The sequence below is a fragment of the Schistocerca cancellata genome, chromosome 10 (genome assembly GCF_023864275.1).
Source record: "Schistocerca cancellata isolate TAMUIC-IGC-003103 chromosome 10, iqSchCanc2.1, whole genome shotgun sequence".
Taxonomy (NCBI): Eukaryota; Metazoa; Arthropoda; class Insecta; order Orthoptera; family Acrididae; genus Schistocerca; species Schistocerca cancellata.
This window is the reverse complement of record NC_064635.1, coordinates 181,955,119-181,978,565: the sequence shown is the minus strand read 5'-3', so window position 1 is coordinate 181,978,565 and position 23,447 is coordinate 181,955,119. Positions and strand designations below refer to the sequence as shown.

General features: G+C 38.9%; 1 protein-coding gene across 2 annotated transcripts in view; it reads left to right on the top strand.

Annotated features, from left to right (window-relative positions):
- The window catches only part of LOC126106526 (probable 4-coumarate--CoA ligase 1), a 446,932-nt gene extending 425,106 nt beyond the window's left edge, over positions 1-21,826 (top strand). The window contains exons 8-9 of one of the 2 annotated variants that reach the window (XR_007523361.1): positions 20,541-21,034; positions 21,225-21,826. Coding sequence is in view for 1 of the 2 variants with exons in the window: in XM_049912853.1 (XP_049768810.1) it covers positions 20,541-20,846 (306 nt within the window). In the remaining variant the exon portion in view is untranslated. Of the gene's footprint in view, positions 1-20,540 lie in introns of both variants that reach the window. The other variant, XM_049912853.1, reaches the window with a different exon arrangement.
- Positions 21,827-23,447: the final 1,621 nt, after the last annotated feature.

Sequence of the window (23,447 nt, the reverse complement as noted above, 5' to 3'; positions counted from 1 at the left end):
GGCTACAACTTAACACAGGGATTTTACAAAATTTTAGTTCAGTTATTAAAGATGATTTTTTTTTCAATTGTAATGAAAATTCACAACATTTTTTTGCAATTTTTTATTTATATATTCAAAAATATACAGTTTTTAGGAAAAAGGCTGTGTTAAATTATGCAGAAGGTACTGTGTAACATTTACTGAAAGTTTGAAACAAATATGTTTGGAAGATCCTTAGAAAACATGTAATTAGTATGAGAAAATAAAAGTTTTGGGAATCGAGCGACAAAGATTGGATTAACTTTTTAGTGCATCCATAGGATGGATTATCTTCATCCTCTGCAAACTCCTCCTCCAGCTTCCTCTTCTTCCTCCTCCTGTTTACTCTTGCTTGTATTTCTAGACTCTTTACAGCCCTGTCTGCAGCCCGAAGGCGTTCCTTGTATAAAGCAAGCATCGCTCGTACAATGTTAGAACCTATCTTCATTCCCATATTTCTAAATACCTTGCACCTTACAATGTTGCCATCATTGAAAGTCACAACAGCATCATACACACCAAAGTGAAGTGTTTCTATTCCAACAAATACAGTCTTGGGGATTCTCGACCATATAACACTATTTACACTTTCATTGGGGTTTTGAGTTTTTCCGTGAATACACTTTTTCAACAGTTCAGGTGCTGCTAAGTCTCTGAAAATAGGTTTTATCACCTCCATTATTGCATGAGGCAGACTATGCTTACGAGTGTACACTTCACCAGTTAGCAATCCTTTGTTATATTTACACCAACTGTCTTCTTCTTTGGGACACAAGCTATGTTGGGGATTTTCATCGGTTGAAGAAGTATGAAAAAAAAAGAGCCCAAACTGCCTTCTTCATTTCGTCGACACTTTGTGTATTTTGCCTAATAGCCATTCCATAATAGTTCTGTATTTTGTCAATTACACTGTCAGTTAACCTTCCCTTCCCATCCAACCCTTTACCATCACTGAGTTTTTTTTTTTGTACGAAGCTTTCAGTCGCCGAAGTCTTGTTCCCATTCGCTTCTGTACGTGTCCAATACACTCAAATTTCTGCACTACAACATCATCACCATAGGGCTTCAGTCCTTGAACATGTTTGAAACTTTTAGAATCACCAAGGTAATTAACATATCGCACAGCGCCACACTGGGTCACGCCCATGTAGAATACATTTCAAAAAAAATTTAAAAATATTTGTAGTCTTCAGAATTGAATAAATTATATATCTATTAAAAGGTAATAGTCTGCAGATTCAGAAAACGTAAAAAAGTAAAAATTGAACTTTTCATGATTTTGAGCCTTCCCGGAGCCCCTTAAGATTGTGCCAGACATGGTGAGAGTGTGTGTGTTCACAGAATATCAGTGTAGGTTCTGAAATGCATAAAAAGCAACAAATGGAATAGTGGGCATTGGGAATCAAACTTGGCTGTAAACAGCAGCTTGAGACTGACAGTTGTTCAGTGTCTGACTGCAGTCTGAGGAGTGAGTACACATAACAGCAAAACTCACACAGTGCCTGAAGGAGCTGGCTGGGACTGGGGTCAAATTTTTTTTTTTTCTTTTTCCTCAGGATGAAATTCAGTCGCGAGTTGCAAATAAATTCTATTACATGTTACCAATAACGACAAATCAGTTTGTCATCTCCAGAAGCGTACAAAACTGAGGATATTATAAATCTTTAGGTCTTGGCTATACATTTATGTGAAGTACGAAAAGAATATTACAGAAACTTAGTCAGTATTGGTTTAGAAGATGTCAATATTTCCTCATAGAAGCATAATGCCATGGTACATCCACAAATGTACATACTGTATGTGATTATTTTACACACTGATTGACAAATTTCAGTAACTGAATCATATGTATGTATCTCTTGTGCTAGCAGCAAGGAATATATATAAAAGCATATACAAAAAAATCTAGTATATATACATATATCCAGAATGAGATTTTCACTCTTCAGCGGTATGTGCACTGATATGAAACTAACTGGCAGATTAAAACTGTGTGCCGGACTGAGACTCGAACTCGGGACCTTTGCCCGCGAAAGGCAAAGGTCCCGAGTTCGAGTCTCGGTCCGGCACACAGTTTTAATCTGCCAGGAAGTTTCATATACATATATATATGAGAAAACATAGCACATAGTTCTCATAAATGAAAGGAATGGGCTAATTTTTACATTTTGTAAGAGATATAATATCCAACCAAAATAGTGTCTTTTTTTAATGTATGTTGCTAATCTTGTGAGTTTAGGTGAGAATGTTTACTTATTTCAGATTCTTCCAAGTCAACTTCTGCAGAGCATCTCAAAACAGAAAAACACTCACTTCCTCCTCCATCCTTGTTTAATATCGGAATTTCACATATAGTTTACAAGAGCTACAAAGTGAATCTTTTAGAGGAATTTGAAATACAGTACATAAAAACATTCTCATCTAAATTCAAAAGATTCATTGAATGATCATCTTGCATTAGAAAACACACAGTTTTGACTGCATATCATCTCTTATAAAATGTGAAAATTAACCCATTCCTTTCATACATTAGAACTATGAGTCATGTTTTTTGAAATGTATTATATATAACTTTTTTATATACCGTGATTATATTTTGTATATATGCTTTTATATATGTTCCTTGCTGCTAGCACAAAAGATACATAGATGTGATTCAGTTACTGTAAATTATCTATCGGTGTTTAAAATAATCACATACAGTATGTATATTTGTGAATATACCATGGGCTATGCTTGTATGAAGATATTGATGTCTGCTATATCAATACTAAGTAAGTTTCTGTAATATTCTGTTTATACTTCACATAAGTGTATAGCCCAGGTCTAAAGATTTATAATGTTCCTAATTTTGTAGGCTTCTGAAGATGATAAATCAATCTATCAAAACTGGTAAAGCATAAAAAATTTATTTGTAACTGATGACTGAATTTTATCAGAAAACATAATATTACAGTTGCTTAAAATAACAGCCATGAATAAAGTTCAAAATATTGTGCATAAAGTGGCAACAACTTGGCAAAGCACCCAGAAGCACACCATTAACAATCTGTATTTTTACTGATGCAGTAGTAAATAGACAAAATGAAATTTTCGATACGTACAGAAGCTTAAGTAATGAATTAAAATTTGTACCAAGGCTAGAACTTGAACCCAGGTGTCCTGCTTACTAAGCACATAACTATCCTCCACAAAGTCACACCACAGCCCATCTTGATTTTCCCTTTCCTAAATCATCATCACTGCTGAGGCTTTCCTCTATAGCAATAGCATCCCAGCTTTGTACATAATGGGAAAACCCTGGTTGTATATCACACTTTGGTGACCTATTGGTCTGATGAAATTAAATTTTCCTGGAGACATACTGAGTCTAAACTTTATATTCAATAGGGATAGTACCTAAAGTAATTACCTCAGTTCATATCCCTATGGAAAATAAAACTGAGACTCAGTATGTCTCCAGGAAAATGTAATTCCATGAGATCAAAATGAAATATTTTATTTTTGTGAGTTGAATTGCTTTTAGCTTGTCACTGTGTTGAAAGATGTATTACTGAGATATCCATTATTCATCAGTAAGAAGAGTCTTAACTTCATTGATCTTATTGTGCTATGGATGTACATTATGTTCTTTTTTATGTCAAGTTCATTAGCAGCTTGATAGTTATTTGTTCTATTTACAGTATCATATACTTTAGTTTAATTTCAGAAGACAGTAGCAAGTAACCTCTTCTTGTTCTCTTGCTTAGAAACTGGTCCCTCGTAGTGTGTACACTCGTGCTTTGTTGTGGCACTTTCACCTTTTTTTGACACACCTTTTTTTTAACGATTTATACAGTAATGCCTGTCATTTTACTGTATTTATTGGCTCCAAATTCGGCACATCAGATCTTTTGCTTTTATCTTGTTTGTACCTCTTACTGCTCGCACATCAGTCCATAAATGCATGTTTACTCTAATTCAGTTATGGTTGTTTCACCTTTAAACAGTCATTTTTGCCCATCTACCTGTTAGTGCCACTGTGTCACTGTATGTGTTGACTTTCCCATTTTTGACATGTCTTCATGAGAGGGAAGTCTACAAAAAATGTGTATCTTTCCATGGCTTTGAATTAATTTCTTCCCAGTTGTTCTATAACGAAATTCACAAACAGTCTCCTTGTACATAAATTGTGAACTGATTGACCCTGTGGTACAGAAGGGTGTAAATATGGTAATGGAAAGGTCCAGCCAGCTGAAAACACTGTGTCAAGACTGTAGTTCTTTGTGTTAAGTTGAGTGGGTGAGGGAGGAAGGACATAGGGAGAGTAAAAGAAGAATGGCTAACACCTGAGAAGGAGGTGCGAGTGATAGGACTGTGACCCGATGAATCCCTGCAGTGCAAGATGACAATGGCTTGGAGGAATGGGTTGGGAGGGGCCAGCAGAACAGAGAAAGGGAAGACTGTGAGGAAGAGGATGTGTGTATAGGACAGTCAAGTTATGGTCCTGAGTCTGAGTGGAGGTGGTTGTGGGACAGGAAGCTAGCAGAGATTGAGCCCGGCAGCATTATGAGAATGAAGGATGTGTTGTGAGGACAACTTACATATATGTAATCAAAATATCCACAGGTGTACTGCCGGTCTACAGTGTCCAACGGGCACAATATTTTGGCGATCATACATGTCGCCATCATCAGGTGAACTGACGGACTGAGCTCCTGTGGACGTGCCGGTACGGAGATCCGTACACTATGGCTGCTCAGGGGGAACTGGGTTTGGTCGCAGTGGCAGCCGATTTAAATACCCTCTGCCTGCGGCGCACTCCCTCTGCCGTCCGCGCCCCACACCACAGTCGCACGGTGGAACAGATTGCGACGGCGTCTGAGATGACGTCGGTGTGATGGCTCTGTCCGCCGTGGTCGTCACAACTACACGTTTGCTCGATTTACTCTCGATTAACCCAATCGCTGGTTCCCAAGCCTTGCTAAGATTATAGCCACAGTCAGTTTATGAGGTCATCATTGGTGCGAATTTCGATGGCCTCTCTAACAATGCTGTCCCAGTATCTCGATGTCTGTACCAGAATCCTCGTGCATTCATACTCCATAGCGTGATTTTCCGACAAACAATGTTCAGCGACCGCCGACTTGCTCGGATACATCAGTTGAGTGTGCCTCTGGCGATCACGACATCGATCCTCGACGGCACACATTGTCTAACCAATGCCACAATGCCACATTGACATGGAATCTGGTACATGCCGGCCTTCCTCAAACCGAGGTCATCTTTGGCACTCCCCACCAGTGCACGAGTTTTATTCAGAGGACAAAACACAGTTCCGACCCGGTGTTTCTTCAAAATGCGGACGATTTTCCCCGAGAGTGCACCTGTATATGGAATAAACGCAGTGCCTACCTCCTCCCTCGTGATTTCATCCATCTCCACAGGTTGTGCTGTAGTGGTAGGGCAGAGAGCATGTTGAATCTGCCACTCTGAGTACCCATTTTTTCGAAATACAGTTCTCAGATGTTCCAATTCCTGGGGTAGACTCTCTGCATCAGAGATAGTGCGCGCCCTATGTACTAGAGTTTTAAGTACCCCATTCCTCTGTGAAAGGTGGTGGCAGCTGTCTGCATGCAAATACAGATCAGTGTGCCTTGTCTTCCGATACACCCCATGACCTAGGGTGCCGTCAGCCCTTCTCTTGACCAAGACGTCAAGGAAAGGTAATTTACCCTCCGTTTCAGTCTCCATAGTGAATTTGATGTTGGGGTGTATGGAGTTTAGATGTGTAAGGAAGTCAAGGAGTTTATCCATAACATGTGGCCAGATGACGAACGTGTCATCCACATAACAGAAAAAGCAAGTAGGTTTCCATTCGGATGATGACAGGGCTTCCTCCTCGAAGTTCTCCATGTACAAATTCGCTACCACCAGTGAGAGTGGGCTACCCATGGTGACTCCCTCTGTTTGTTCGTAGTATTTTGATTATCAAATACGCCGGGAGAAACCCAAGAACCATACATATATGTAATTCTGGGAAGCTGGCGACGGAGAATAGGATCCAGAAGGCCCGGGTTGTGAAGCAGTCAGTTACATCGAGGACACATGCTCATTCACATCGAGGACATGTGCAGCAACATGTTGCACCAATGAGTGGCCAGCTCTGCTTTCAGTCACAGTTTGGTGTTGGCCATTCAGTTGGGTGGACAGCTGGTGGGTGGTCATGCCCACATGAAGTTCTATGCAGAACTGGTACGTGACACAACTGCAATCATAGGTAGCCCTGTCTCTGATGGAATAGGATAAGCCTGTGGTGGGACTGGAGTAGGAGGTGCTGAGTGGGTGATGGGAGAGATCTCACACTTGGGTCTTTCACAGGGATGTGACCTGTGTAGAAATTGGTTGGGAATGGGTGCAGTGTAAGGACAGATTAGGATATTGCGTGGGTTCGGTGGAGGGGGTGGGGGGTGAGTGGAATACCAGTTTGAGAAGAATGAGAAGGACTGTGAGTAGGACATCCCTCATTTCCAATTATGATAGTATAAGGTGTAAGTCCTGGTGAAAGATATATTTCAGTTGATCCACTTTGAGATGATGACTGACGAGGTTAATACTCCTTTGCAGCTGGTTCTGCATGGCTGGAACTTCACCAACCTGTTTAGGATGCCACACAAATTTGATAACTCTTCTTTTAACCCTATCCTCTAGATGATTACTAGGTGTCTTAAACAGTTATTACGTAATTCAAGACAACATTCCGAAGTTTACTTTTCATTTCCATCGCATTTGCTATTACTGAACACAGTCATATTAATCACCTCGCTTGCAATAAATTATATAGATTTAACAACACAGATCATTAAGTGTCATAGTCTATCAGTGGTCTAACAGAAAGTCACAAACGGCAATAGATACTAATATAGTAATTTCACTCTTTGAATGCTAGCTGCCAAGTGACACTGACTTTGTGACAGATGCTTATTTAAAGATGTGCATAGGATAAAAATTACAAAATACTGAAATATAAAGCTATTAAATTTTTGGAAAAGACAGAAAAGTATAGGATATAAATTCACTTAGGCATGTACGTTGTTGTGGTTAACAAGTAACTGAAAATCCTTGTTTTTGTGGTCTTCAGTCCTGAGACTGGTTTGATGCAGCTCTCCTGTGCAAGCTTCTTCATCTCCCAGTACCTACTGCAACCTACATCCTTCTGAATCTGTTTAGTGTATTGGTCTCCCACTACGATTTTTACCCTCCACACTGCCCTCCAATACTAAATTGGTGGTCCCTTGATGCCTCAGAATATGCCCTACCAACCGATCCATTTTTCTAGTCAAGTTGTGCCACAAATTTCTCTTCTCTCCAATTTTATTCAATACCTCCCCGTTAGTTATGTGATCTACCCATCTAATCTTCAGCATTCTTCTGTAGCACTACATTTCGAAAGCTTCTATTCTCTTTATGTACAAACTATTTGTCGTCCATGTTTCACTTCCATACAAGGCTACACTCCATACAAATACTTTCAGAAATGACTTCCTTACACTTAAATCTATACTCAATGTTAACAAATTTCTCTTCTTCAGAAACACTTTCATTGCCTGTCTACATTTTATATCCTCTCTACTTCGACCATCATCAGTTATTTTGTTCCCCAAATAGCAAAACGCCTTTACTACTTTAAGTGTCTCATTTCCTAATCTAATTCCATCAGCATCACCCAACTTAATTCGACTACACTCCATTATCCTCGTTTTGCTTTTGTTGATGTTCATCTTATATCCTCCTTTCAAGACACTGTCCATTCCGTTCAACTGCTCTTCCAAGTCCTTTACTGTCTCTGACAGAATTACAATGTGATCGGCGAACCTCAAAGTTTTTATTTCTTCTCCATGGATTTTAATACCTACTGTGAACTTTTGTTTTGTTTCCTGTACTGCTTGCTCAATATACAGATTGAATAACCTTGGGGAGAGGCTACAACCCTGACTCACTCCCTTCCCAATCACTGCTTCCCTTTAATGCCCCTCAACTCTTATAACTGCCATCTGGTTTCTGCACAAATTGTAAATAGCATTTCACTCCCTGTATTTTACCCCTGCCACTTTTAGAATTTGAAAGAGAGTATTCCAATCAACATTGTCAAAAGCTTTCTCTAAGTCTACGAATGCTAGAAACATAGATTTGCCTTTTCTTACTCTTTCTTCTAAGATAAGTCGTAAGGTCAGTATTGCCTCACGTGTTCCAATATTTCTACGCAATCCAAACTGATCTTCCCTGAGGTCGGCTTTACCAGTTTTTCCATTTGTCTGTAAAGAATTCGTGTTGGTATTTTGCAGCTGTGACTTATTAAACTAATAGTTCGGTAATTTTCACATCTGTCAACACCTGCTTTCTTTGGGATTGGATTTATTATATTCTTCTTGAAGTCTGAGGGTATTTCGCCTGTCTCATACATCTTGCTCACCAGATGGTAGAGTTTTGTCAGGACTGGCTCTCCCAAGGCCGTCGGTAGTTCTAATGGAATGTTGTCTACTACCGGGGCCTTGTTTCGACTCAGGTCTTTCACTGCTCTGTCAAACTCTTCAAGCAGTATGTATCTCCCATTTCATCTTCATCTACATCCTCTTCCATTTCCATAATATTGTCCTCAAGTACATCACCCTTGTGTAGACCCTCTATATACTCCTTCCACCTTTCTGCCTTCCCTTCTTTGCTTAGAACTGGGTTTCCATCTGAGCTCTTGATATTCATACAAGTGGTTGTCTTCTCTCCAAAGGTCTCTTTAATTTTCCTGTAGGCAGTATCTATCTTACACCTAGTGATACAAGCCTCTACATCCTTACATTTGTCCTCTAGCCATCCGTGCTTAGTCATTTTGCACTTCCTGTTGATCTCATTTTTGAGATGTTTGTATTCCTCTTTGCATGCTTCATTTACTGCATTTTTATATTTTCTCGTTTCATGAATTAAATTTAATATTTCTTCTGTTACCCAATGCTTTCTACTAGCCCTCGTCTTTTTACCTATTTGATCCTCTGCTGCCTTCACTACTTCATCCCTCAGAGCTGCCCATTCTTCTTCTACTGTACTCCTTTCCCCCATTCCTGTCAATTGTTCCCTTATGCTTTCCCTGAAACTCTGAACAACCTCTGGTTTAGTCAGTTTATCCAGGTCCCATCTCTGTAAATTCCCACCTTTTTGCAGTTTCTTCAGTTTTATTCATAACCAATAGTTGTGGTCAGAGTCCACATCTGCCCCTGGAAATGTCTTACAATTTAAAACCTGGTTCCTAAATCTCTGTCTTACCATTATATAATCTATATGACACCTTTTAGTATCTCCAGGATTCTTCCATGTATACAACCTTCTTTTATGATTCTTGAACCAAGTGTTAGCTACGATTGAGTTATACTCTGTGCAAAATTATACCAGACGGCTTCCTCTTTCATTTCTTACCCCCAATCCATATTCACCTACTACGTTTCCTTCTCTCCCTTTTCCTACTCTCGAATTCCAGTCACCCATGACTATTAAATTTTTGTCTCCCTTCACTACCTGAATAATTTCTTTTATCTCATCATACATTTCATCAATTTCTTTGTCATCTGCAGAGCTAGTTGGCATATAAACTTGTACTACTGTGGTAGTCATGGGCTTCGTGCCTATTTTGTCCACAATAATGCGTTCACTATGCTGTTTGTAGTAGTTTACCCACAGTCCTATTTTTTATTCATTATTAAACCTACTCCTGCATTACCCCTATTTGATTTTGTATTTATAATTCTGTATTCACCTGACCAAAAGTCATGTTCCTCCTGCCAACGAACTTCACTAATTCCCACTATATCTAACTTTAACCTATCCATTTCCCTTTTTAAATTTTTTAACCTACCTGCCCAATTAAGGGATCTGACATTCCACGCGCCGATTCGTAGAATGCCAGTTTTCTTTCTCCTGATAACGATGTCTTCCTGAGTAGTCCCCGCCCGGAGATCCGAATAGGGGACTATTTTACCTCTGGAATATTTTACCCGAGAGGACGCCATCATCATTTAACGGTACAGTAAAGCTGCATGCCCTCGGGAAAAATTACAGCTGTAGTTACACCTTGCTTTCAGCTGTTCGCAGTACCAGCACAGCAAGGCTGTTTTGGTTAGTGTTACAAGGCCATATCAGTCATTCATCCAGACTGTTGCCCTGCAACTACTGAAAAGGCTGCTGCCCCTCTTCAGGATCCACACATTTGTCTGGCCTCTCAGCAGATACCCTTCCGTTGTGGTTGCACCTATGGTACGGCCATCCGTATCGCTGAGGCACGCAAGCCTCCCCACCATCAGCAAGGTGCTTGGTTCATGGGGTGGGGGTTGAATATCCTTAAATTAAGATCCTTAAATTAATACAAATAATAGTTCTGTTTCATGAGACAGAACTTTTGGTGTGCACTTGGAGCTACAAAATCCCCAAAGAATTTTATGGAAATTCCGGTTTTCTGATGTGAAAATTTTACAACTGAATGCACTATTATAGGAAAAAACACATTTTTGAAACTGGACAAATTAGGGCTACAAAACTATAATACTGAATTTTGAAAAGTATTACATTTTAAGGTAGTAGAACATTCTAGAGTGTAATAATTTTGAATAGAAATAACTTTTGAACTACACAATTTTCAGAAAAAATAATATTTGCTTCAGAAGGACAACAATGAGGACTTTTAAACACTGTATGTCAACCTTAAAAAAAAAAAACAATTATTAATGAGATCAAATTTTGATATGTTCATGGTTTATATAACTCTTAAGTCATTAATATCAATTGAAATAAAATGTTTTCCCAAATACTACTTATACCATTATCTCTAGAAGCCTGAAAATTGTGTAGGAGAATAAAGTTTAGCAGAATACAGTGTGAATAATTATGTAGCAATTTTATGTAATCATGGTATATGAAATCTGTTCAAAAAATTCTGAAACTATGTTACGAAGTCTGTTCAAAAATTCTGAAACTATGTTCACAAAATTTTTCTGCCCTTACCTTTTACTTATTGTACATGGTTGCCTTCGAAATACTCTGCTCCACAATCAATATGCCTCTCCCAATGCTGTTTCCATTTCCAGAAGCAGTCTCAGTATGCCTCTTGCTGGATCACACAAAGTACTGTCTGCGAATTTTCTTTTATCTCGTGTATCATGGCAAATCTTCATCCTTGCAGATATGTTATCGTGATGCAAGAGCCACGAATTGTCTCGCCGCATTTCAGAGAGTTTCCTTTTCTTATTTTCTCGCAGGTGTTGCAACATGTTCTGATAGCACCATCGATTATCAGTTTTTTCCCATGGCACAAATTCATGATGAAGTAATCCTTCAAAGTCAAAGAAAACAATCAGCATGGCTTTGACATTTGATCTGATCTGACAATCTTTTCTTTGGTCTCAGAGAACCTTTTCTGACTCATTGGAATGGAAGATAGTGCTGGAGTGGGAGCAGGAAAGGGTACAAGTGGGTGAAAGACAAGGGCTAACAAAGGCCCTCACAATCCTCCTGGTCTCAACATTTGGTAGTTCCTATCCTCCACTTACCTGTCTAATTCCCTGCTCACACTCCAGCACTACACAGACTACTATTCCACCAATGCACTCACTAGTATCTTTCTTTCCCCTCTTGTGCTTCTCTCATCTTTTCCGCTCTCGTTCCCTCTCCTTGCCCTCAAACCTCCCCCTGCCCTGCCCAACACTGACTCAAAGGAGAGTCGGTGTTGCCCTGCCCCACCATGTCCCTGCATGTTCCCAGAAGCAGCTCTACACACTACAACCTCTTCCTCCACCTCTACACTACTACCTCCCCCCCCCATTCCCCTCCCCTCCCCCCTTCCCAATGCCCCAGTCTCCTCCTCAACCCAGCCACCCACAGATTGCTTCTTCCAACAGGCACAGTTGCTTGCAGTCTGACCTCAGGGGCCTGAGGCAGTTTTTTTTTACTTTAGAAGAAGGTTCTTTGACCAAAAGCTCAGATGTTTAGCAGTTTTTTTGTTGTGCCTTTATGTGATTCAGTATCTCCTCTTTATGGTGAGTAGCAATCTATCTTTTCATTATATTGTCATTATTCCACCCTGGATTTTCCATTGTTAGATTTTTACTAACACACACACGCACGCGCATGTCCATTGTTTTTAGATATATTTTTCCCACGTGGACTGTTTCCCTCTATTATATCTTCTCCAAGTTCTGGACAAAATCTCTTCTCCAAGTTCTGGACAGTTCCTGCAATAGACCATAAATTGCACAACAAAACAGTGTCGTCGTAAGGGCTAGCATAGTGCCGTACATTTATTATTATTATTATTATTATTATTATTATTATAGTGGTAAGATGTGAAGCATTAGCAGCTTGGATGTATTCCAATTTCTGCCAGCTTAGAAGGAGTAGTGTGGCAATCAAGTCATTTACAAACAATGATGTACAGTGCACACATTTTAATTTGGTTGTTTTTAAATGGGGCACAGGGTGCAGGCAAAGCAAGTGTTGCTAAGGAGAGGAATGGTGCAGGGGAAGCATGTTTTGTAAAAAGTGCGTACCCTCAATGTAAGTAGTTAACTTAATGTACCGAGAAGTAGTTGTAAGGAGCATTTGTGATGCACTGGGAAATGCTTCATCAATGATTCTAGCAATGTGAAACTAGATTTTTGATTATGATAGCAATGAAAGTAAAAATGAGAACTGAATAGATTTGGAGCATTATCTGTTTTGTACAATGACTGAGTACAAACAAATATAAAAACAGTTATTAGTATAAGCTGTACCAACGGTCTCAATGACTCATTAGTCCCTATGGAAACTAAATATTATTTATTCTTCATCATTTTGAAAATAAGAGTTCAAAGAAAATTATTTTTCATTTAGTTAGTTGCTTAAGTGGCGATGGTGTTGGAAGTGGCGGCGGGGAGGGGGGTGGGGGAGGTGTTACCAGCTTATATCTGATTGTACTCAGGGGTTGTAGTCAAAGAAAGGTTGGGAGCCACTGCTCTATGCGGCCGCCAAACAGATTGGCATAGGAGGGTTCCTGTGACCATGCTGCAGATTTGTTTTTGTATCTTCCCATCAAAGGAGAAGTAGTTATGAGTGAAGGTGTAGTTATTGTTAAGGGTCAGGTGACCATGTTTCTGGTGCTGCTATGCAGCTGTTTGTTGTTAACTGTGTTAGTTGCTTATTGGATGACCACATGTAACCTGGAGTTGTAGGAGAGCTACACAGGACCACTGTCTGAAGTGTTAGGGATGTTCTGCCAGTGGCCTGACCATAGTCAGATTTATAAGGAATGGGGTAGTGAGTTGGGAGTTGGGAGAATATCAGGAGAAGATGTGTCTGATAGCAGCAGGTGTGTGGAATGTTGATGTATGAGCAGTTACATCAACAGTGATAAGTAGAGATCCAGGTGATATTGGTTTGGAGAATCTTGACAGTCAGTGAAAGAAGTGTTCATATCTTTAACGTGGGAGGCAAGGATACTGGCAATCGGTTGGAGGTGTCGGTCAGTAAGAGTGGAGATACTTTTGGTGGGAGCACAGTAATTAGCTAGAATGAGATGTCCAGTACTGTCAGATTAGTGAATTTTGTCAGGGGAGGGATTCTGGGATGTGTCTAAGGGTTTGATTGGGGATCAGAGGTTATACTGGACTTCTGGGAAAGGATCAGTGTGGCAGATCTTGTAGGTGGAGGAGTCAGACATTTGGCAGATGCCTTTTGTCAGATAATCTTCCTAATTACATCAGGTAATCTAGTTAGATCAATGCAAATAGCTACTTCTCCATTGAGGAGAAGAAGAGGAAGGGGTACATCCAGGGATGTGGAATTACAAGGGGTACACACTAACAAAAGACATGGAACGTCAAGAAACTTAATGCTTATAGTACACTACGGGCCATTAAAATTGCTACACCAAGAAGAGATGCAGATGATAAACGGGTATTCATTGGACAAATATATTATACTAGAACTGACATGTGATTACATTTTCACGCAATTTGGGTTCATAGATCCTGAGAAATCAGTACCCATAACAACCACCTCTGGCCGTAATAACGGCCTTGATACGCCTGGACGTTGAGTCAAACAGAGCTTGGATGGCGTGTACAGGTACAGCTGCCCATGCAGCTTCAGCACAATACCACAGTTCATCAAGAGTACTGACTGGCGTATTGTGACAAGCCAGTTGCTCGGCCACCATTGACCGGACGTTTTCAATTGGTGAGAGATCTGGAGAATGTGTTGGCCAGGGCAGCAGTCGAACATTTTCTGTATCCAGAAAGGCCCATACAGGACATGCAACATGCAGTCGTGCATTACCCTGCTGAAATGTAGGGTTTCGCAGGGATCGAATGAAGGGTAGAGCCACAGGTTGTAACACATCTGAAATTTTACGTCCACTGTTCAAAGTGCTGTCAATGTGAACAAGAGGTGACCGAGACGTGTAAACGATGGCACCCCACACCATCATGCAGGGTGATACGCCAGTATGGCAATGACGAATACACGCTTCCAATGTGCGTACACCGTGATGTCGCCAAACACAGATGTGACCATCATGGTGCTGTAAACAGAACGTGGATTCATTAAAAAAACTGACGTTTTGCCATTCGTGCATCCAGGCTCGTCATTGAGTACACCATTGCAGGTGCTCCTGTCTGTGATGCAGCATCAAGGATAACCGCAGCCATGGTCACCAAGCTGATAGTCTGTGCTGCTGTTTACATTGTCAAACTGTTTGTGCAGATGGTGGTTGTCTTGCAAACGTCCCCATCTGTTGACTCAGAGATCGAGACGTGGCTGCACAATCCATTACAGCAATGCAGATATGATGCCTGTCATCTCGACTGCCAGTGATATGAGGCCCTTGGGATCCAGTATTACCCTCCATATTACCCTCCTGAACCCACCGATTCCATATTCTGCTAACAGTCATTGGATCTCGACAAACGCGGGCAGCAATGTCGCTTTACGATAAACCGCAATCGTGATAGGCTGCAATCCGACCTTTATCAAAGTCGGAAACGTGATGGTACGCATTTCTCCTTGTTGCACGAGGCATCACAACAATGTTTCACCAGGCAATGCTGGTCAACTGCTGTTTGTGTATGTGAAATTGGTTGGAAACTTTCCTCATGTCAGCATGTTGTAGGTGTCGCCACTGGCGCCAGACTTGTGTGAATGCTCTGAAAAGCTAATCATTTGCACCTCACAGCATCTTCTTCCTGTTGATTAAATTTCATGTCTGTAGCACATCATCTTCGTGGTATAGCAAATTTAATGGCCAGTAGCCTATATTAATATTAAATGATCACTATACTACTTAATACAACTCATGATGATGCCAGCTAAATTTAACCAAGTAAAGCTGCTATTTTGATTAACTGCAAATTTCTCAGGTTTAGTAGATAGCTGCTTTTCATCTGCTATTGGTTGGTAGCTTCTGTAATTACAATGTTATTCTTAAAGAAAATATTTACCTACATTTGTAAATACTGAGTACTATTTACAGTACATTATTACTTGTCACACAACTTTTCAACAAACAGTTTCATTTGCCAAGTAGCTACCAGAACTTTTCATTTCTTGACTCTGTATATTGTGATGCCAGTGAGGCATGTTTCTGTTTTTCTTTGGAATTGGTAGAGATGTCCAACTTCTTTCTTTATGTCAGGTGGGAGCGTGAGCTCGTTGAATTTCTTCTCACCAGTGTACACAGCTCCACTCTGTGACAAAGACAAAATGTCAAAGTCTACATGAAAATTACTCTTCTGTCTTTTATTGTGATTGTGCAGATCACAGATAATTTTATAGTTAGCAATTAAAACCGGTGCACTCTCTCTGAGAATAATTCCATAAGGCAACAAGGACTGAAAATATCCAAAATAGACCAATGCCCTTGTGTTTAGGTAAACACACCAAGAAAAGCTTCTAATGGCAGAATATGCTAACTGGATCCCAAGGAATTTTATGCAGGGTGTTCATTTTGTATATGACTGCTAATATTTAATTCAGAGGCTGTTGTTGTTGTTGTTGTTGTTGTTGTTGTGGTCTTCAGTCCTGAGACTGGTTTGATGCAGCTCTCCATGCTACTCTATCCTGTGCAAGCTTCTTCATCTCCCAGTACGTACTGCAGCCTACATCCTTCTGAATCTGTTTAGTGTATTCATCTCTTGGTCTCCCTCTACGATTTTTACCCTCCATGCTGCCCTCCAATACTAAATTGGTGATCCCTTGATGCCTCAGAACATGTCCTACCAACCGATCCCTTCTTCTTGTCAAGTTGTGCCACAAACTCCTCTTCTCCCCAATCCTATTCAATACTTCCTCATTAGTTACATGATCTATCCATCTAATCTTCAGCATTCTTCTGTAGCACCACATTTCAAAGGCTTCTATTCTCTTCTTGTCCAAACTATTTATTGTCCATGTTTCACTTCCATACATGGCTACACTCCATACAAATACTTTCAGAGGCTAGCAGGTAATTTTTGCTTGTTTTAAATCATCTGGCATGAGTCTACGCAAGATTAAGAATGAAAGTGCAAGCCCATACAGTGATCGTTTGAGCTACATGTGCTAAGGTTGAGATTGGACCCCAGATTAGTATGATTATATGTCACCAGCAAACAGAGTTTCTGAAATGCCATTTAGTGTCATTGGAACATCATTTATGTATGTGTTAGAAACAACAGTGGACACATTACTGATCCTTGTGAAACTCCACATGTTATGTTTTTCCCTCCTGAAGTTGTTTTCATGCCTGTGACACAGACTATCAACAATACCCACTGGTTTATGTTTTTCTTTTCTTTTCTTTTTTTTTTTTTTTTTTTTTTTTCCACAAAATATTCCAACACAGTATAATTTTTCTTGTTTATCTCTGTCAAGACTTAATTTGTGAGGTCTCATATTGCTTTCTCTGTGGAGGACCCTTAACAAAAGCTGAATTGAGTGGCATTTACCAAGTTCTGCCCCGTTAATTGAATCACTATTCTATGGCATTTACCAAATTCTGCCCCATTAATTGAGTCACTATTCTATGTAAGACCACTTTCTCAAACATTTTCAAAAAGATTGGAGAGTGATATAGGTTTGTAATTGGAGGTTGTTTGCTTATCTCCAATTTTGTAGACGAGTGTTATGATAGGCATCTGCAAAGGGAGGGGAGTATGGATACAATCACACAATCCATGCAAATTACTAGCATTCACTGCCTGCAACTCCACTAAACAGAGGATTTAAAATTGCCAACTAAGACGAAAAACACTATAGCTTTAGCAATCACTATGCAACTTGAGTTTTCTTAGTTGTCACTCTATTCATGCAAAATTGTGCCAAATCCTTTCAGGTCATCATTCATGAATTCTTCTACTGAACAGTAGCATTTCTACTCTAGGTTTTAAATTTGTACTGAGCAATTCTCTTCCTTTCACTTTGTTATAAATTTTCATACTCATGTACTGTGGACGTTTTAGCATGAAGTTTTAAACAGTGGCTGGGCAGCATAAAATTACTTTGATTTCTGGTGTTGTAATCATGTTGAAAATGGCTTGCTACAAATAAACCAAAGTTACTGTGCACAAAGATAATCAGCTCATAGATGTATAGTGAGGGAACACATAATATACTTAGGTGTTTTAGGAATGGGCAATGTGATTTTCTTCATCCTACATTGCGCATACTTCTAGTGATGGTTTTCTGAAGGTTTAATATTTCACAAGCATGGTTTGAGTTATCCCAAAATACAGTTTCTTACCTTATTAATGACTCAATGTATCTGTCTTATACTACTTTTCACCATACTGGTAGCGTTATACAATATCCTCACTGAAAATTTTCGGCTATTTAATTTATTTGCAAGGTTCTGTATATACGAGCCCCATTATAAATTTTTATCCAGTTGAATTCCTAGGAATGTATTATTGTGTACAGTTACAATTGGCAGTAGAATACGTTTGCAACGATAAACTTTTTTTCATCTTTTTTTATTGTGCTATGTATTTATGAACTTTATTGTGGTGGTGGTGTTGTTGTGTGTGTGTGTGTGTGTGTGTGTGTGTGTGTGTGTGTGTGCGTGTGTGCGAGCGGGCACGCGCGCGCGTGCGTGCATGTTCAGCCATCTCCATACATGTAATACCTACACATGAACTAATCTTCCATTTGCATAATTCATTGCCATTTCTGAGACAAAAATTAGTTGCTGTGACTTTTGCAATGACCCTCGTATTCTGCATTCCAGTTGGCATGCTGCACAATCATATGAAAAACTGAAGAGGCGAAGATAAGCTTGGAGCAGTTGTAGGCTGCTAAGAGTTGATTCTTCTGGCAAATATGAGGATAGTTTTCAGAGGCTTCTCACCTCCATCTAGCCGACTACTGGCTTTGGCCTACACCTTACCTAACCAACCCCAAAAACATGCAGCTTTCAAAAACACATTTTGTTCAAATTCATTATTCAAGTCTACACTAAAAAAACAGAAATCATGTAAGTAACACAATAAATCTATTAACATGAACACACATTAAGTTTTATGATCAAAAAGAGTGTTATATATGGCGTCAAACTTGAATAAGCATTTTTAAATGTTTATTCCCCGTTTCTCCATTTTGAGGGGTATTACTGTGACATTTTTGTTGATATTTTCTCTTTATCACATCAACTTTTTTGTCTATTTCAGATTTTTAATTTTCGGTTTGAACCCAACTTATTTTTGTGGGTATTTTCTTCATCATAACTTGGCAGATACCATGGATTTAATCATATAAAAATGTAATTTCAAATCATTAAGTCAAAAACTGGCATCCATATTTATGTTAATAACATAAAAAGAAGTACTTTGCATGTATCACTGAATATTCTTACAGTGTAATCACCAATGTGCTCTGCCTTAAAGACACTAAAGTTTCAAGCTTCTGGGGTACACTAAGTCTTGTATACATGTCAAATTTAGCTCTTGGAGAATAACTTTTTTTAAGACTCACTGAGTCAGTTATGTAAAAAATGACAAGTTTCCAATCTCGTCCCCTCCTGGAAAAATTTCTGCGGAAGGCTGTGGATATTACTACAGTTTATTTAAAGTCTATCAGGAAACTGATTTCAAAATATCAGCATTTTGGTGGGGGCTCGATTTCATTTGGATCATTTGTGTTGTGTATTTATTGGTCCAGCTTTAGCATACTGTAGAGGTTTATGTACTAGTGCTATTGGGCAAGCCAGTGTAACATAACATGCAAAATAAACAAAAAAGTAAAATAAATAAACATTTTTACATTCTACATGTAGCTGACTGACTTATCTTTGAAGGAAAATTACTGTTTTAGCAAATTTAAAAATTCTGATACAGAATAAAAGCAGATTTTTTAATATCTTCTGTTCTCAAAACTCTCTCTGTGTGGTAATGTGTGTTCAAAACCAATGGCATATATTACATACTTTCTGCAAATGTTGTGATCTGTGCCAGTTGTCTGGTACAATGTAGCAACGGTAAAAAAAAAAAAAAAAAAAAATGTATATTGTAATCCTACCCTTTCATAAATTGTCTGAATTTTAGTATTCTTGTTCTGCAGATATCAATTGATTTCCTATAGTTGTATATTATACAGTAAGAAAGACTCCTTAGTTATTTAAACAAAACTGTAATTTCGTTTTTCTTGCAGAAAAAGATTATATTCTTGCTTGTAAATAGTTAGTAACCGAAAGATATGCCTAGATAGTTCTCTGTCCATTGATTAATATCTCCATTTACACTGACATGTAAGTGTAAATACAAGAATGGTGTACAACGGTACATTTTCTGATCAAATGTATCTGCCCACACCTATGTAATGTGGAATTGACCACTAGATATCACAGGAGGTGGACCCACCAGTATAATAATAGGATGCAGGTAGTATATTGGTGTTAGTAGAATAGCAGTAGTGGGAAGGGTATGGAACTTGTTTTACAGTACTATGTACTATGTACTATGTACAGTAAAGGAACCCTTTAGAGAGAATGACCGTATCAGTGTGACAATTCTCTCGGTCATAAGGCAACATCTGTGAGGCTACCCTATGTGGACAATAATATTGCTGAAAGAGACTGGTCTGTCCAGAGTCCCAACCTGAACACAACGGAACACCTTCGAGATGAGTTAGAATCTTGACTTCACTCTAGACCCCAACATCCAATGTCGCTACCGTCTCCACTTTCATTTCCCGAGGAAGAATGGGATCCTGTTCCTGCACAAACATTCTGACACCTCGTTAAAAGTGTCTGCAGCAGGGTTTGAGATGACATAGAGGTGAAGAGTGGACCCCTCTTGTATTAATTTCCACTAATAACTGTGTGGATACGTCTTATCAGATAGTATATGAGCAAAACCAGTATTAATAAAAGAAATGTGGTGTGAGCAGACAGTACTCTGAAACTCTTCTCCATAGTGCTGTACAATGTAATACATTTTCTTTGCAACCCACTGCTCTCTGTAACTCTGACACAAATCTAATGACCTTTTCCATTTCAGGTGTCACCAACAGAACTCGAGAGCATCATCATGGAGTTGCCTGAAGTAGCAGATGTTGCAGTGGTCGGTATGCCAGATGAGATTAGTGGAGAAGTGCCAAAGGCATTCATCGTACTCAAATCTGAGCAGAAGTTGACGGCCGAGGCTGTTGAAGAACACGTAACTCCCCGAGTCGCCCGTTATAAACGCCTTGCTGGCGGTGTAGAGTTTATCAGTGAAATTCCACGCAATCCATCTGGTAAAGTACTGCGTGCTCAACTGAGAGATGGCTCATGGAAGAATAAAAAGGAAGATGGACTAGTATAAATTAACATAAGAGAAATGTGCCTGTTACATTCTGTTCCAGTTTTCACTGTGAGAATCTGTTGTATTGTTTATAAATCAAATGAACTAAGATATGAACTGTTGATTTACACAGTTTGATGCTGCAGACAAGGCTGTTGTTTGGAGTTAACCTGGTGCTACATGTGTGTTCTGGTGCATTTGCAGGCAATGTAAGTTATACTGAAATATCAGTCAAGGACATGTTTCACCCAAAATGAACATATCACTAGGCTATTCTTTGCGTATTTATATTATAAACAAGCAGAGAGGAATAGAAGTTTCAGACATTTATGTAATACTTGTGTAATTATTATTTTTGTCTGCCAGTATATTTAAATGGAAGGTTGTTATTTGTTTCAGCACAACTGTGAACCTGTTTGACAAGAAAAAAGTGGAACAAATTTTAATTTCAACTTATATTTTCATTTACCACTGTAACAAGAAAATAATACTGTCTGTTCTCCATACAGAAAGCTCTGCTGTTCAATATTATAAGAAATATTACATTCTGAATGCATCCCCTAATACAAATTATGAAATGTGATATTTGAGAAGACAAATTTTGTTGACTACATTCAGTCATATACTTTATATTTCACAGTGTATGATGACAAGACCTTATGAAAATCAGTGAGTCTTCCAGGCCAGTACTTATTACAGATGATCTTTGTGTAATAAATTTGTTTCTTTCCCCATTACTTGTTCTTATGTTCGATGTTACTGTATTATGTTATTGAAGTCATTCCTTTTTTTATAGTTAATTCAGTAGCTATTTTTTATTTTCTATGTATGTTTTCTAATTATATGAATAGAGCTGTTTATTTGTATATGTTTATGTACATATGATGTGTAAGTAATCAACACATAAATGTAAAAATTATTTTTATTATCACACATCACTGGTAGTCTTTCTGTCAGTGTTATAAAGTTGTATATATGCAATGTTGTTACATAATTTGGTACAAATAAAGGTATGTATAAACCATCCTCAATGCAATATTGTGTAGATAAAGTTTGCCTTTTCATATGTAGTCCATTTTCTGTGCACCTAGGACCAAATGTAAATGCAGGTGTGAGATATGGGGAAGATAAATGTGTGTGTAATGTTGCTGTTTTTGCTTCTGCTTAAAAAATACTATATTTTATCTGACTGTGTTGCAACAGATCTGTCAGTCACCACAACCTCTTTTTCAAATTTACAATCAGTTTTGTATTTACATTAAATTACTTTGTGAATGCCCAACCAAACAATATTTCTTACGTCAGGCAAAATGTGTGTACAAAAGCAATTTTGGAAACCATACCAAATGCTGAAAAGTGAATCTCTGTATTGTGCTGCCAGGTTCAATCTAAAAGACAGTCATCAGGCCTCAAAATATCACATTAGCATGTGTGTGTGTGTATCAGTCCATGGTGGCTGCAATAATGACCATTTTTACATCTACATCTGTCCAGGTACTCCACAATCCACTGTATGGGATGTGGCAGCCATTTCCTTTCCTTTCCTTTCCTTTCTGTTCACAAATAGGCTGTCTATATGCCTTCACATGAGCCCTAATCTCTCATATATTCATGGCCCTTATGCACAGTGTATGCTGGAGGCAGTAGAATTGTTATTCAGTCAGCTTCAAATGATGGTTCTCTAAATTTTCTCAGCAGTCTTCCTTGAAAAGAACAGGGATTCTCATTTGAGTTCCTGAAGCATGTCTGTAAAACTTCCATCTTGTTTGAACTTACTAGTCACAAATCTGGTCACCTGCCTCCCTTAAATCTGACCTAGTACAGATCCCAAACACTCAAGCAGTACTCAAGAATAGGTTGCACTAGTGTTCTATATGTGGTCCCCTTTACATATGAACCACACTTTCCTAGAACTCTCCTAATAAATTGAAATTGACAACTTGCCTTCCCTACCACAATCCTCACGTGCTCGTTCCATTTAATACCACTTTGCAATGTTACGTCCAAATATTTTTCAATGGCATGACTGTGTCAAATAGGACACTATTAATGCAGTATCTGGACATTTCTTACTCGTCTGCATTAACTTACATTTTTCTATATTTAGAGTTAGCTGCCATTCATCACATCAACATTTTTTTTAAGTCATCTTGTATCCTCCTACAGTCACTCAACTTTGACAACTTAGGGTACACCATAGCATCATCAGCAAACAACTATAGGGCACTGCTGTCCCATCATTGATGTATATCAAGAATAATAGTGGTCCTGTCACACTTTCCTGTGGCGCTCCTGATGATACTCTTGTCTCTCAGTCTTACTGTCAAGTACAATATACTGGTTTATATAACTTAAAAAGTCTTCAAGCCACTCACATATATGTGAATCTATTCCATGTCACCATACCTTCTTTAACAGCTTGCTATAGGGTTAATGTGTTAAGTGCTTTCCAGAAAGCTACCAATATGGAATCTTTGTTGTCCTTCATCCATAGTTCACAGTATATCATGTGAGAAAAGGGCAAGCTGAGTTTCACACAAGCAAATCTGTCATTTTGCTGGTCCATTCTTTTGCTCTCCTTATATACAGGAGCCACCTGAGCCGCTTTTCCATCACTTGGGA